This window comes from Populus nigra, chromosome 1, assembly GCF_951802175.1.
Source record: "Populus nigra chromosome 1, ddPopNigr1.1, whole genome shotgun sequence".
Taxonomy (NCBI): Eukaryota; Viridiplantae; Streptophyta; class Magnoliopsida; order Malpighiales; family Salicaceae; genus Populus; species Populus nigra.
This window is the reverse complement of record NC_084852.1, coordinates 48625844-48642186: the sequence shown is the minus strand read 5'-3', so window position 1 is coordinate 48642186 and position 16343 is coordinate 48625844. Positions and strand designations below refer to the sequence as shown.

The 16343-nt window shown below is 32.3% G+C and overlaps 1 protein-coding gene across 1 annotated transcript; it reads right to left on the bottom strand.

Moving 5' to 3' along the window:
* Nucleotides 1-10753: 10753 nt before the first annotated feature.
* LOC133688806 (protein IQ-DOMAIN 11) lies at nt 10754-13809 on the bottom strand. The gene is made up of 7 exons (XM_062108423.1): nt 13647-13809; nt 13029-13498; nt 12780-12898; nt 12342-12698; nt 12001-12219; nt 11671-11802; nt 10754-11568 (listed from the first exon to the last, which is right to left on the bottom strand). Exons 3-7 carry the CDS (start codon nt 12852-12854, stop codon nt 10957-10959), a joined length of 1395 nt encoding a protein of 464 aa, XP_061964407.1. The 5' UTR covers nt 12855-12898; nt 13029-13498; nt 13647-13809; the 3' UTR covers nt 10754-10956.
* Between the last annotated feature and the right edge of the window lie 2534 nt (nt 13810-16343).

Below are 16343 nucleotides of genomic sequence, written 5' to 3'. Positions count from 1 at the left end.
ACCTCTACTATTTATATCCGGACTCAGTCTGAAAGGAAAAACACTCAGATTTGAGCAATGGACTATGTTTTTCAAGCTGGTTTGGACAGCCTAGGCTAATCAACTCTCATGAAAACTGAAAGGAATCAGCATCTTGATAATTGCAACCCCAGATCTGAATACAATCTTCGTGTACTTTGTGCTTAGAACAACGTGCTATGGATGTGCCAAGCTTATGGGCATCAGTCCTTGTATTTGAACTCGATGTTTATTTTTGTATTTTAAAAATAATTTTTAAAAAGTTTAAATTATTTAGTTTTTTTAAATTAATAATTTTTTTATATTTTCAATCATTTTAATATTCTAATATTAAAAATATTTTTAAAAAAATAAAAAATAAAATTAATTTAATATATTTTTAAACAAAAAATACTTTAAAAAAACAATCATTATCATACTTCTATATACACTTCAAATAAACAATTTTTTTTTACTTACACAAATCCAACTAGTGTAATAATTTTCCATCATTCAATGTTAACATATACCAACTATTAACATTTTTGTGCCTATATAGGAAATAATTTAGTGCACATCAATCATAGTTATAAAATCCAGTAGATATATCTACTGGGTTATGACAGGACTTGTTCCTTTTTTTAGTATCCAGGTTTGATTTTCTGTACATGTCTGTTATTCCCGTGGTACCTTACATGTCTACTAGACTTGCAAGATGTTTAGTAGCTCCGAAGACTAGTCATGGTACACGTAAACTGATCTAGACACCTCGAGTTATATATATATATATATATATAATCTAGTATACTTTATCAGGTTAATTCGGATTATTTCAGGGTTTTTTTTTTTTTAAAAAAAAGATGAATACAGTAGAAACGATCAGACTTTTATTGGTAAAGAGGGCCATGCGTACAATGTATTTGTATATGTATTCTGGAATGGTGGGGTTAGTACTTTTTACTGCTAGAAGTTGTTTAGGTAAAGTGAATAGAACTTGATCAGTTCAAACTTTAATAGGAAGAAAATGACATAACACAACGATACGAGAAGGAAAACAACATGAAAAAGACTGCATTGACAAATCCAACTACCGACTCGCCTTTAACTTCAGCTTCCTTGAGGTGGATTTTGACAACATCTTCGAACTAAACAAGCAAGCATTGTCTCTAGCGTTGAAGCGACTGTATATGTGTTTGTTTTTGTATTTTAAAAAATATTTTTAAAATTTTAAATTAATTCTTTTATGATTTTAAACTGTTTTAACGTACTAATATTAAAAATAAATTTTGAAAAACAATACACTACCGGACTCACTCGAGTCTTCTTTTGAGGGATTATAATAATGTGATGTCTTTTTTTGTTGGAGTAGAAATTGCACTCGAACACGTACCTCTAGTTGTGGGATCGATATGGTGTGAAAGTATAGCCGGTGTGAATGTGTTGTGTGACATGTATTGTTCTTTTTATAATTAATTAATTTGTGGTGAAAAACCTAATCTTTGATTACATGCAATAATAAATATTCTAGAAGGAGACCGAGCATTTATAATAAAGAAAACAAAGCATAATTAACATAGGTTAATAATGATTACTCGAGCCACCTCGAAGGCCATAAACACGTATCAAGGGGCCTTCATGTCCATTGATGCTTCGTTTTTGCAGAGCAAGAACCTCTTTACAAGTCAAGAATTGTTGAATTTCACTCGCAACAATTGTCATCCAAGAATCAAGAGGACGGCTGGAGTGGCTCCCATGTCACTTTCTAAGATCATGCTAATGTAAAATCACTAATCAAATCACCAAGCATGCCACGTCACTATAGCTAAGCGATTTGGTTGGCTCGGCGAGGGGCTAATAATAACTCGACATGTGGGGGAATCGCCACTAGGCCGGACGTGATGGGTGGAATATTACCACCTTAGGGCTCACCTTATCCTTATGATAATACAAATCATGCCATATGAGACTCAAGAAAGAAGAAAAGCACTTCATCGGAGGGGATGGTAGGGCACGAATTTCATATAAAACTAAGAGGTTGTAAATTAATCATACTTATCATGTTTTTCTTCGAGATTTTATTCCGCTTTAATCAATGTTTCCTTGTCTCTCCTCTCATCATATGAGGTTACCATTAAAAAACCTGTGATCTCTTGATTTGTCGTTTATGGCCTTTAGCACTTTCAACCTAGCTAATCCACTCGTATTAGCTAGCTAGCTAGCTAGCTAGCTAGGTTAAAAACTATGATTAGAAACCAAAAAAAATAAATCTATCCACAAGGTAAAAGCCAAAACTCAAGAAATTTGTTTCGTTTCCTTTTTCCTCCAGATCTATACGATATATTCATGAATGACAAGCTTACTGACTGTCGATCTGACTACAAGATTCTCAGACGTAACATTGTTGTTTATGTGTGTAGACAATGCATGTTTCATGCATCACCTTCAGAATGACTTGCCACTGTGTTTGCAAAATCGTCTATAATATATATAGGAATATCTTGATTAAAGTTTTTTGGCATACATAAATGTGGTTGGCATATATATGATATGCTTGGGATCATATGATTTAACGTCGGCAAGATAAATATCATCTCAAAACAAATTAAATAAGTGGTTTTTTTTATATAGATATTTTACCCGATGAATATAATATTAATATTGTAAAACTCACCCAAAACTTAACTTGAATTATACATATATTTGTATTATACACCCACATTACTCTTTGATTTGATTTTAAATAATAAATAATACTTGGGTAATGAATATCTAGATTTTTTAATGTAGAAATCTTATCTATGTGTCATAATTTAATCTAAACTCGATCAATACCACCGATTTAAAGAGAGTGATTTTTTTATATAATTTCCTTACCTAATAAATAATGGATAAAATATAAATATTATGAAAATATATCTAAAATCCGACCCCAGCATAACTTGAGATATCTATATTAATTTATATGGTGTCGCTATTGATATAGTGTCGCTATAACAGAAACTCATATATCCAATATTGTCATCCATAAATACAGTGGCCGAGAGATATATATATATCCTAATTGTTGAAACTGAAAGTAATTAAATTGGAACTTTATCTCTATACAATTAGTTGAGCTTCTATATATATATATATATATGAATATCTTACTAGGTGATGCAGGTTTAAAGGAAACAAATTAAGACAAAGAATGAAGTACCATGCCAACATGTTTCCGGGGCATAACAAATTAACTTTTGTGGTATATACAAAAAGAAAAAGGTAAAACGACCCATCAATGAAGAAACCTAAGTAACACCTTTTAACATGATGATCAATGCTCTGTGTATCAATCTTTGCAACTCCTTTTCTTGTATATTTTAGTGTATTTCTTCCTCTCAAAAGTTAGGCAAAGTTCATTATAGTAAGGCCTTTTGGTTTGTACAAGTGAAGAGATGAACTGTCCAGCACAAGAAGAGAACATAGACTTACTCAGCCTGTTGATTTTTTAATTTGCTAGGCCAACTTTTCCCTTCATTTTGCTTTAATTTGTTCACAAGCAATGATGTTCGTGTGAAAAAATAACATATATAAAGACAGCTAGCTAGGGTTCTCTGTGTGTATGCCTTTCGTGTCTAGATTTCCTTGTGACGGGTGTGCATGTGTGTGTATGCATAGCTTTATGCTAACATATTACAGAGAGAAATTAAAAGAAAAAACCTGCTTATGCCCTGCGGGGTGTGTCTATCATTTCACCTACCTTTTCTGATAATAAATTGGATTTTTCTTCTCTAGCCTAATTATAAATTAAAAGCAGATTCATAATTAATGTCGTCAGAGAATCAAAGCAATTATACTCGGGGATCTATGAAGGGTGCTTTTTTATTTGGCACATAGAATAAGAGTGCTTTAAAAAGTATATAAATAGTACTGTTTATTTACTGTTTTAGGATAGGAAAGATGGAAATAGTGGGCACAAATTTGATATATTTCATTTTATATCTTTTTTTTAATATAAAAATTTATTTTAAAGTTGTTACAATTAAATATTTATATTTTTGTCTTTTTTTCTATTGTTCTTGTTTCTTCAATTAATAGACAGTAACCAAACATAGCAAAATAAGCTCTTTATTAATATTAGGGGTGTTCAGAGACATAGATGAGTCGAACTTGAGCTTTGCTAGAAGATTAAATAGGATTTTTTCAAGATGCATGCATGTACCCTTCAAGAGGGAGATGTTATTATCAATAAATAAAATCTTTTAATTTGCATAATCAATTAATATTAAATTATAGATTAAGATTTTATCCTAACATAACTAACACATAAAACTCGTAATTCGAGCTACGAGACCTGAATAATACCATAAAAATTAAATTAAAATAAATTAAAAATACCCTAAAAAATCTCAAGGATCAAAACAAAAAAGATATTAGTATCCCAACAACAGTGAAATGTCAATGTTAATGCTAGAAATGATTTCTCTGTTCTTTGATCTTCACCACGAAATCAACTTCTTTTCTTCTTCTTCTTCTTCTTCTAAAGGTTTTATAATGACAAGCATAGTACATGGCAATAGTCAACACCAACATTATCTTATAAAGAAGCTCCATGTCTACGTCCGCAACACCTAACTTAGTCGATTCTCTGACCTACTTAATTTACCTTTTGGTGCACATTTAACTCATAAATGATGAAGAACACATCAGTTATATATGATCATTTCTGACTGCCTAGCGGCTGTTGGGTTAAAGAAATCTCTAATCTCACTAATATAAATTGACTCGACGATACAAAAATCGACTATGATGTTTTCAAATTTGACTTGAAAATATAAATAAAGAAATGCAATCTTATAATATAAAAATTGACTCTACCATTATATGATATTTTAAAAATTAACTCGAAAATATAAAATTTATGTCAATTAGTAACACGTTGCTATATATTGTCCCACCTAAAACAAATCCTCCTATCATGACTCGTGAGAATGTTAAAAGTTGGCGCCCGCGCACAAAACACTTGTCAATATATAGTACCTCAAAAACAAATTATTTTATTAGCCAAAGGCATATAATGGTTAATTCGTAAATATATTTTGGCATTGTTTAGTATTATGGTTTAATTGTTTTTTTTTTAAAATTAAAAATTAAAAATAATATTTTTAATATTTTTTTTTTATTTTTTTAATGTGCCAATAACAAAAAATTAAAAAAATATCTTGATGTGTTTTTTATAATATCCTAAAAAACTCAAGTAGCTTATGATCAGCAAAACTTATATCTTGGATAATTGGTTAATCTCTTCATTCTATCATTGTTTTTTATTATTTCTAATTAAGGTGACCGATGCCTAATAAGTCAAGGTGACCGGACGCTAGTACTTATGAAAATGTTCTTTTTGATAGATTTAGAGACCTTCCGATACTTAAGTAAATATCTTTTTATAAAGAGAGTGTAATAATATTTTAGAGAGAGATCCTTTGAAAATATGTATGTAGTTGAGAATATAAATTGTGAACCTGTAGCTTTAAGGATTCATAACTTATTTATAGCTTATAAGTCTTGTTCTTTATGAAGAGAAGGAGTTAGAGTGTAATTTTATCCTGATAGTATTAATGAAAGATAAATATCCCTTATACAAGCATTAATAAAAGAAAATATCTCTGACATATGTATTAATAGAAAATAAATATATTTTACATAAATATTAATGAGATGACTTTTATATACTATTCCTTACATAATATTAATATTGATGAAAAGATAATATGTTCTTAGAGAATTTTTATACATCTAAGAGTGTAAGAAAAATATGAACCAAAATGTATCGGGTTAGTAAAAGATTCTTTATGGTATATAGAGAACTCTCAAATGCTGAACTCTTCTCCAAGGCTAAGCCTATGACATTAGGCTCTTCCCTAAGCTAAGCCAATGGGGCTTGGGCTTTCCTCAAGGTTGAACCTATAAAGGTTAGACACTTCTCTAAAACTGAGCTTATTGGAGCTGAGCCCCAGCATATTGCTTGAAACTATGAGATTTTAGGTATTCAAAGATCTTTTAGGCTTGTTAAACTTTAATTTATCAATTTTCAAGTGAAAATAATATTTACCACACTTTCAAATAGGCTCTTAAAATTAAGGTCTTAGTTGTTTTTGTGAACTTAAAAGACCCCCCACACACACACACACACATATATAAAAGCTTTTCATTACCTAGCTACAAAGTAAAATTAATAATAGCAGCAACCATTTGATATATCAAACTTATTATATATCTAAGGGGTAGTTTAGCTGGTCAAGTCTTGGGTTTGCTCTCTAATGGTTACGAGTTCGAGTTCTCTCAGGGCCACTGAACGCTTACATGATCATTAATTTCATAACTCGTGGGATTAGTCGAGGTGCACACAAGTTGGTCCGGACACCCAAATTAATAATAATTAAGAAAAACTTTTTATATACCTTTGTGATTGTCACTTTTATGTATATAGATAAAATTTACAAAATTCCCAAATGCTTAAGAGAAATTAACATGTTCAGCACCAGCCAAATTTCTCTAAAAAATAATTTTATTGAAGGCTAATATGTAAGATTCGAAAATCATTATCTAGCTAAAATAAAATTAGAAATCCTTACAATTTCACGTAGAACGTACCTCCTAATGCTTCATGTTTCATATATGTGTGTGTGTCTATATATATATATTAGTTATTGTATTCATAATCCATAGTTAGGATGAAAGGAAAGAGAAAAGCTATAAAAAGAAGTAAATTATAATTTAGTTATTGTATTCTTTTATGATTTTCAGGTCAGTCCTTCTATTTTTAAAAATCATAAGTTAGCCTGTTAAGCAAAGTTTATTTTATTTTATTTTATTTTTTGAAAATTCAAGATTCTTATTTTTAAATGCACTTTTAGTATTGTGTGTCCAAGTCAAGGATATTTAGAAAAAAATTTAATTAAAATGAAAAACCAACAAGATTTTGATTTTGCTTTTGTTTTTTGTTTCGGTCCAAAAATAGAATGGGTGGAACATGTGATATTGGACCGAGATATTCAAGACAAGCGAGCTTGAATTTTTTTTTTAATTATTATTCTTTTATTTGAAGTGGTACAGGATATTTCAATTATTGCAGCTATGAAATTGACAACTGTGATATAAAAAACAGAATTATATATAAAAAAAGTTTTTCAAAGATTACAATTACATCATTGGGAAGCAATTCTTAATTATTATTTGTTTATGTTTCTTGGGTCAATTTGATTGTGTTTCATGTTTCACTTTCTCCTTGTTAGCTTTTCTTAGTCGTCGTCTTGTCGTGTGTGTCATGTGGTGATTGAAATTGTAATATACTATTTTTTTTAAATAATTTTTTATTTGAAAATATATTAAAATAATTTTTTTATTTTTATTTTTATTTTAACATTACCATATTAAAACTATAAAAAAACATTAAAAACAATAATTTAATGCTTTACTAAGACAAGAGTACTTTTGAAAAGTATGTAAAAATAACAGTAGAAGCGGTGCCAAATTCCCTTAGTGAAATTAATTATTTGACTTATCAGAAGTGAAAAAAGAAAATCTTAACTGGAACAGTTTCTTGATGCATAGTTTTTTCTTACCTACTGCATTATGATTATGGTTAATAATAAAAAAGAGAAAATATATCATTCATTTAAAGGTTAGACTTTAGGGATTTATTGCTTCCAGTAATTAATCACTACTCAGCTTGATATAAAAACATTATAATAAATAAATAGAGCACCAAAAACATAAAAATCTAGACAATCAAGTTGATATGGACTTGACATAAACACACCTTCTTGACTAACTCATGGAACATTGGGTCCAATACAACATTATAAGACCAAACTATTTCAATTTTCAAACTTTGAATGTCTTTTTCTTAGACCAAATTAAATTAAAACGTGTCATTCTCTTAAGAGCCAAGTGTAAAAGAGAATGATTCCCACAAGTCTCAAATTGAATATTGTCCTCAACACTGAACACTACCGAGAAAAAGAAATCTTCTCTTTAATTTGAACCTGTTTGATATATATATATATATATATATATGTTTGTTTGTTTGAATGACTTTTGAAAGTATTCTGCCCGCTTCAAACTCCCTTTGAAGCCATCAATTATCTCTCTTTTTCTCTCACTCTCGAGTCAATTTTGTGTTTTACAAGTTATATGTGCCATAAACACAAGATATGTACTTGTTTTGGGAATCCATGTGCTGCCTGCCATGAACATTGGTTTAGGTCCAAGACCATTGCATATATAATGCTGCAAATCAAGGTCATCTTGAATATAACAACTATGGTGGAGACCTTCGCTTTCACAAGTGGAAGCATTAATGCCCTTCACAAATTCTTTGGGTTTCTGAATTTTCTTGACATTTCCAATCATTTTAGTTTTAAAGTTTGATGTTATAAATTTTGAGGAGTAGCTCAACTAGTCAGGTATTGAATTTGTTTTCTAATAGTCACGAGTTCAAGTCCCCTCAAGGCTACTGTAAGTTTACATGATCGTTAATTTTAGAACCCGTGAGATTAATCGAGGTGTGCGTAAACTAACCAAAACACCCATGTTAATAATAATAATAAAAAAAAAAGTTTGATATCATAAGACTTTGAAGTGTCCAAATCCCCAAATAGTTCACAACACTAGAAGAGAGAGCAAAAGGAGTCGTAGAGAAGGAACAAATTCATAGCTAGAATTCTTGTACACCTCTCCCCGTCAAGGAGATGACTTAGTTGACACTCTTGTGGTTCTTGCGAGGCGCCATAAACTTGATAGATACCTCTCTTTGGCTCCACATGAATGTCAGTGAAGAGGAACTACATATTAGTGGCATAAACTATCTTTCCAGCAATCATATTGCTTACTAAAGACCCAATAAATTCCCAAATAAAATAGAGAAGAGAAGAGGTACATGAAAAGGGTGATTGACGCATCCCCTTCACTAGCTGTGGCTTGAATTGCTAAAATGGAAAGGACCTTAAGAGCTTTTATCCAATATTCCATGCACACCTGGGCTGGCAGATGAAGAGTCAGGCCGGGCCAGGCAAGAAATTGACAAATTTCTAACTTGATTCTTTGCCCATAGAAGCATTAATTGATCAAACTTTTGCACCAAAATGATTTTCTTTGTCTTTCACTTTCGTTCCTGGAATCCCACTCTGTGGAAACCTTCTTACAGGTTACATCACGGGCTTTGAAGAACAGTCATTGATCAATCATTGAGAGCCACGAAGGCGTCCCCGGGCTATGAGCTAGCTGTTATTGCTTATGAGCACACTATTCTTGTTCAACGGCGTAATGCCTTTATGATACAAGTTGAAATGAGGGCTGTCAGGATATAATTACGAGAAAGTGACCAAAATTTTAGTTTCTAGGGAGTGGATTTCAATTTATGATCAATAATTGAGTTGTATGTGCTTGTCACTTACATTTCCTTCTCGATCCGATGATAAAAAAGAGATTTGGGCCAGCACTTCTATATGAAAACACTAACATCATTATAAAACTAAGAAAAAAATAATAATTTGTAGTAATTTTAAGATAAAATTCATGAAATATTCAGCAGGAGTACTTAATAATTTGTAGTAATTTTAAGAATTTATGAAATAAATATTACTTTTTTCCTCTCTATAAAATGCACTCTTTTTTAATCAAAATTATACTGTTCATTGATGAATTTAGAAGGTATAGTGAGTAAATCTGCTTGACAATTCAGAATCTTATGAATTAAATAATATTTTTTTTTTCTTTTAAGGTTATAATAATTAATGAATTGCATAATTACGAAGTAGTTAGTTAAATTTTATGGAGTCATGAGATAAATCTTTACACCATAGTCAATGAATATACCTAATATATGTGTTCTTGCAGCACATATATGTAGGATTTTATTTAAAAAAGAAATTAAGGAAAACAATTTTTTATTTTAATAAATTTAAAATGTCAGTATTTTACTTTTGCAAGCAATAAAATCATCCACCAGCCCTCTTTTCTTCAATATTTGGATTTAGAAGCTATCAAGCCATACCTGTTGAAAGTTGAAACTATGTATGGTATAAGCCCAAGCTTACTTCTTTCTGGTCAAATAAAAGGCCCATATTCTCAAGAGTTTCATAATGGCTCAAAATCATCTTCAAGTCCAAGCAAGGTTTTTTTTTTTTTTTTTGCCTATATATATATATATATATATCTTCATGTCAGTTTTCACCTGATTCTTTTTTATTTTTTATCATAATCTTGGCCATGCAGGTATTAACCAGGGTTTTTTTAAATTCGTTTTCATACAAAATTTAAATACTTTCTTATTAATTCTTATATAATTTATCTACATCCAAACTAATATATTTATAAATAGAAAGAACAAATAAAAACAAAAACATATTTGGTAGGAAAATAGAAACAAAAACTTAAAATAAATATATTGCTAAGAAAATCTTGAAATTAATTTGTGCCATTTTAAAACATGAGTTAAAGAAAACATGTTTTTTTTTTTTTTCTTCATCGTCTTTATTTTTTTTTGTCTCGAAACAGTAATTTAAATGTAAAAAATGAATCAGGACTGTTTTTTTTTTTTTTGTTTTATGTGTCGTGGCTCATCAGATTGAAATAGATGGTATGTATGTGCTTGGAAAGTTTTCATGGACAGAGATATATTATTTACAGGTTAAATCCTCCAGTTTATATGCCTCCAAGAGAAGAAAAATTCAGATTGCTGCATATTTCAGAGTGCTGATCAGCAGGAAGGGCATGAACAGAATCGAGTCTACCAGGCCATTTGTTCTTTCTGAAGAAGAATCCTAGATGTTGAAGCTATACACCAGCCATATAGCTTCATGAACAGTTAATTGCTTTAGGAGAACAAATTGAATGAGACACACATATATCCATTCAAGTTGTATGTGTTTACATCTGCACTCAAAACTACTTGCACTTAACCACTCAAGTCTGAAGTCATCTAAAGGAACTTTGTTTATCCCAAGTCTTTAATGAGCAATCTGAATCAAAGCTAAGATCTTTCGACGTTGGCCGGTTACATTTTATCGGACCCGGAAGGCCCTTCAAGCTTGGAGACCTTTGCTGATAAGCACTAGGCCTTCCGTACCTAGCACTGCTCGGCACTTCAGTAGTTGTAGATGATATCAGAGAAAGCTTATTCTTACATGGAGAATAGCTGTCAGAGTAAGCATCAAAACTCCCTGGCCTTAGCTTTGGTGAGCTCATTGATCTTGTTTTTGCCTTGGCAGATTCAGTTGCTGCCATGTAAGTTGGAACCACAGGAGATCTAGAAAAGGAATTGTCTTCTCCCAACGAGCATTGCTTTCTATGGAAGGATTTTCTTGGAGCTGAAATGGGAGAATCTACACTGTCAAGGTGATACAGTCTCTGCAAACCTCTCAGTTTAATCTGCTTTCCTCTATATTCCACTCCAGGCTTTGGATTTGAGGTTAAAACTGAGTCCAAATCTTCAAGCTCTTTACTCTTAACAAGTTGAGTATCCACCCATTGATCTAACCAGTACCTCCACCTTCCACTTGGCTTGCTTCGCTCCGATTCAGCTGAATTCTGAATTTTTTTTTTTGTTTTTTTTTTGTCATCCATTCTGAGAAAATACTGCTCAATGAAAAGCTATCTAAAGAGTGAACGTGGCATGATAGAGAAGCTTACCCGGCGGTTGAACCAGTATTCTCTTATCCGTTCTCTCTTAATCGCGGCCTCTTTCTTGCTTAGAAACGAGGCAACTGCCTCTTCCTTTGTCAGAAGGCTGCTATCCCATCTTCTTTCACTATTCATATCCATCTGAAAACATAAAAAAAAAAAAAGAAATCCTTCCATTATTCAGATATCATGGCACAGACCTGATAGCTTCAACATGGAGTTAGGGTTGTTAATTTGGGCCCAGATAGAGTTGAAGTGGTGACAGTACAGACTTAAGATACTAAGATGTTTTGTGTTGATTGGGTTGCTGAGATGACAACAAAGATCCTCTATACCTACCTTTATTATCTTGTCACTCAAATTTTCTAACTGTTTATTTTCACTACAGGTCCAAGCACCTTCCACCATTTGGATCCTTTTTGCACAGACTTGTGACTGGATATTTACAATGGACTGCAAGCATTTTAGAGTAGTCATGGCTTGGCGTCTCACGTTCCGCCCTCGGATAATTGCTTGAAGCTTCACTATCCCCTTCAGCGCCCGCAAAGCTTTCCTTGCCTGCCGAAAAGAACAGTTGAGGTTGTTGCATGTTCTATGAAAAGCTTTCAATAATCAATTGACTGAGCTAATATAAAAGGGACTTTGATGTCAAATGGAGAGAATAGCTTGAACAGACTCACAAGGTAACCCCTAAAGGTAGCTTGAATTTTGATGGCAGCCAGTTCTTTGATCCCCCTCTCACGTTGATGAGTGGAATGAGGGGCATCACCTTGAACTTCGAAGGCTAAATGGTCGGTTTCTTTCTCATATTCATTGATAGAATGAGGAACACCAGTGAGCAAAACCACCTCGGCCGCAGCCTGAGCAGCTACAACAGCTGCCTCAGCAGCAGCAGCAGTGGCAAGAGCAACACTTAGAGCATGCTTGCTCTGCTCCTTCTCTGCTTCTTCTCTTAGTGGTGATGATGGTGCTGCAATGGAGGCCAATCTATTCTTGACCTTAAACTTTCCAAAAAACATCCATTTTCTTCTCCTTTCCTGATGATAACACACATAATACATCAAGTCATGCATTTTAACAGACATCGAGAGATGTTACAAAGGAGAAAAACTACCTACCTTTTCTTGTCTTGACTGTGTGTCAGAAGTAAATAACCTTCTCACTCGATAGAACCAGCTTCTCTTCTTAGCCATTGAAGCACCACAACTTCACACAATATTGTGAGATCCTCAATGATCTGAAAAGTTCTCAGCAAAGCACTTGTATATTACTTTTTTTTATTCAACTTGCATACAAATCTTAAACTAACTAGAAAATGCTAAATTTCATGAAGATTTTCGATGTTGTAAAGTAGGTCAATTGCTTACCATCTCCTGAAATCCAGGTATTTGGTGAGTCAAACAAGAAAAGCTACTTCAAATAAAGATCAAGTCTTGAGGGCTTGGATCACAGTTAAGAAACTGAGAAGGGATGATTTTCCTTGAATTCTCAAAACACAAACACCAAGAAATGTGATAGTAAAGTCACTAAGAGACCAATGAAAATAGACTGAGATCACAAACACCAAAAAAGTTTGTTAATTCCCTAGTTGGTGGCATTCTTGCTGGTATGTTTTGTATTTCTATGCAATCATTCATCTTTTCCATGATGAGTTTCATCTGTATAAAGTTGTGGGCCTTTAAGCAAGAACTGTGCAGAGGGGAGAAAAGAAAAAAGAAAAAAACTTGGAGCCATCCATCTTACTTTCATGGAAAATACCTCATATAAACATCCTTCTCAAGACTCATGGGACCTACCATCTTGTTTCCAACTTTCATATTTCTCAACTCTGATAGACCTGACATGTACACATGTTTGTTGGGGTTGAAATTATTGAAATACCCTCGTTACCTCTTGTGAATATATATATATATATAAAAACTACCGCGCAACAAAAAACAAACGGAGTATTTAATGTAGAACTTTTTAGTGAATCCATAAAGTACCTATATTTTTCCCAAAGCGAAGAATTGAGCCCTCAGTTTTTCCAGGTTACTGCTCTCCACCCTTCATGGCATGTCTTTTATTGCTTCCAAGGTCATCATCACAAAGTCCTTGTGAAACAGAAGAATGTGGCTACTCCTAAAATGACAACAAAACAAGGAGAGACTGTTGAATGGGCAGTGTCCTGCACATGAGCACACTTCTGCTCAGACATACGAGAGTGAGGGGACTATTATTGAGCAAAGTGGGGATGGTACCAATGTGCAAAAGCTGAGTGGGAATGTGCAGATGAAACCAAAACACACTTAGCTTGTAAGATGGAAAGACAGCTGTGTAAGGGCCCCTGGAGGAGAGGAGATGTCATAATTTTACTCAACTTTTGGGAATAAAATAAAAAAAAATGAAGGAAAATTCTCCTTCCTTTATGGAGCATCAGTTGCCCCTCTCTATCACTCTCTTAAAACCACCTGCATGACCTTAACTCCTCTGTCTAGGTTTTGGTCTGCCCAGCAAGTTGGAATTAATGGGCTTAAAATGGTGCTGGTGATAATGTTAATGCAATCACTGTCTCACTGGTTTCTTCCTGTTTCAACTACATTGTGACTGAATGGCTAGTGGAATTACAAAGATCAGAACAAAAGCTTGGAGTTTATGAACATACCTTAACTTCGATTAGAATTTTCAAATCATGTAGGGATCTTCTCACTTGTTAATGAGTAAAAAAAACTCGGCGATAACTTGACTCCTCGAGCAAAAATATGATTGAAGAGGAAATTCCAGCCCAGAAATTAGACACTCAATCTTAGAGTCCGACCCAGAAATTCCATAGTGACAAACAGGGTAAGTCAATAGACTTGCATCATTACAAGAATGGGAGTCAAAAAAGCTATGGGAAATAGATGAATGATCAAAGCCATTGGTAAGACGCTGGCATGTTTAACACAAGGCCTTTGATTATTCAAGGCATATAATTCATTGGTCCTTTGGAGCTCATGATAGCAATGCCTCAAATTGAGTGGTTTTTGACTAATGATTTCTAGCCATGGAGCTAGGATTAAAGATAAGTTGCTATTTCGAGAAAGAAAAAATAAAAAATAATAAAAATAAAAAGAATATATTTCCATGTATTTCTTGTTTTTAAAATACAGAAATTCACCTTAAAACTATTTTAAAAACATATTTATTTTATGTTTTCATTTCTACTGAATATATTATCTCTTCTATCTTAAAACATTAAATATATTATCTCTTTTATCTCGAAACATTAACCTACCTCCCTGTTGACATCCAACTGAACTTGGAACCGGAATTCAATAAGAGAAGTTCTTGTTAGTATCCAAAATGTAACCCAAAGGATCGAGTGCTCATACAGCTATATATGTTCTTATTTTTGGTTTTAGAAAAGGGTGCATTTTCATGTTACTTTCAGAGAGAATCAACAGTCTTTGGAAATCAGTGCTTGCCTGGCATGTTCTATCAGTCTGCAAATGGCAACCGAGGATCAGTACATGTTTCCCACTACCATCTCTTACTTTTCTAGTACATTTACTTCTCCAATAAAATATTTAAAACGGGTTTGGTAAAACCTTCTTCTTCCAATATGTTACCTCATTGGTTAGTAACATTCTACCCCTCTTTTGAGTTTACATTGATCTTTATTTTTATTTTTTCAGATTTCATTTGACAAGCTAGGGGTGAGTAAAAAAATCACAAAACCGATTAAACCGAGAAAAACAGAAAAGAAATAACTGAAAAAACCAAACTGTAAAAAAAAACCGACTAAAATTTTGAAAAAACCGACCGGTTCAATTCAGTTTTGGTTTTATAAGCCTGAAACCAAAAAAACCGAACCGAACCCAAACAAAAAAAACCAAAAAACAAATCGAGCTAAACCGGAAAAAAACCAAGCCATATCAGAAAAAAATCGAGCCAAATAAAAAAAACCGAGTTAAACTAATTTGAACCGGTTTTTATTCTAAAAAACCAAATCGAAACCGATCGGTTTGAACTGGTTTTGTTTTTTTTTTTTAAAAAAAATTTGAATTAAAACATAGAATCGAAAAAAATATAGGTAAAATAACAAAATTGACCCAAGAATATTTTTAAGATGTTAACCTAGTTATCGCGTGATTATATTTTTTTTTTGGATTTAGACATGTCCTCTTAATTCATAAAAACATATGCTATGTTATCCACATAGTTTATTTGAGTTAGATTCCCTTCTAGTAATGTTTAAGAATTGTTTTTTCATGAGAAGAAAAAAAATTAAATACTTCAATGTCAGAGAAAAAAAAATCATAGCAAATTTGAACCAAAGATCGTTCATGGTTTTCAAACTCATTTTAGGGTGTAACCTGGTTTAGGATCAAGATCATTGAATTATTTGGTTAACTCACGAATCATTGGATTAATCATGTTTTTCTAGAACAAATATCATTTTATATTTTAAAAAGAGGTTCCTTGAAGTTGACCTTGCCCAACTAGGTTGCAAATTAACTAGTAAAATTAATCTTTATGTAACATATTTTTAATAGTAAATAATATTTTTGATAAGTTTTTAAGTAAAGTATCTCCATCAAAATAAATTAGTGTATTAACCAGAAAAATTATCTTCTCAAACAGGCACTTTAAGTTACTTTGTTCTTGATTTTGCTGGTTCAGAATTCACAGGCTTTAATGGACATGCTATCTTTCCTAGG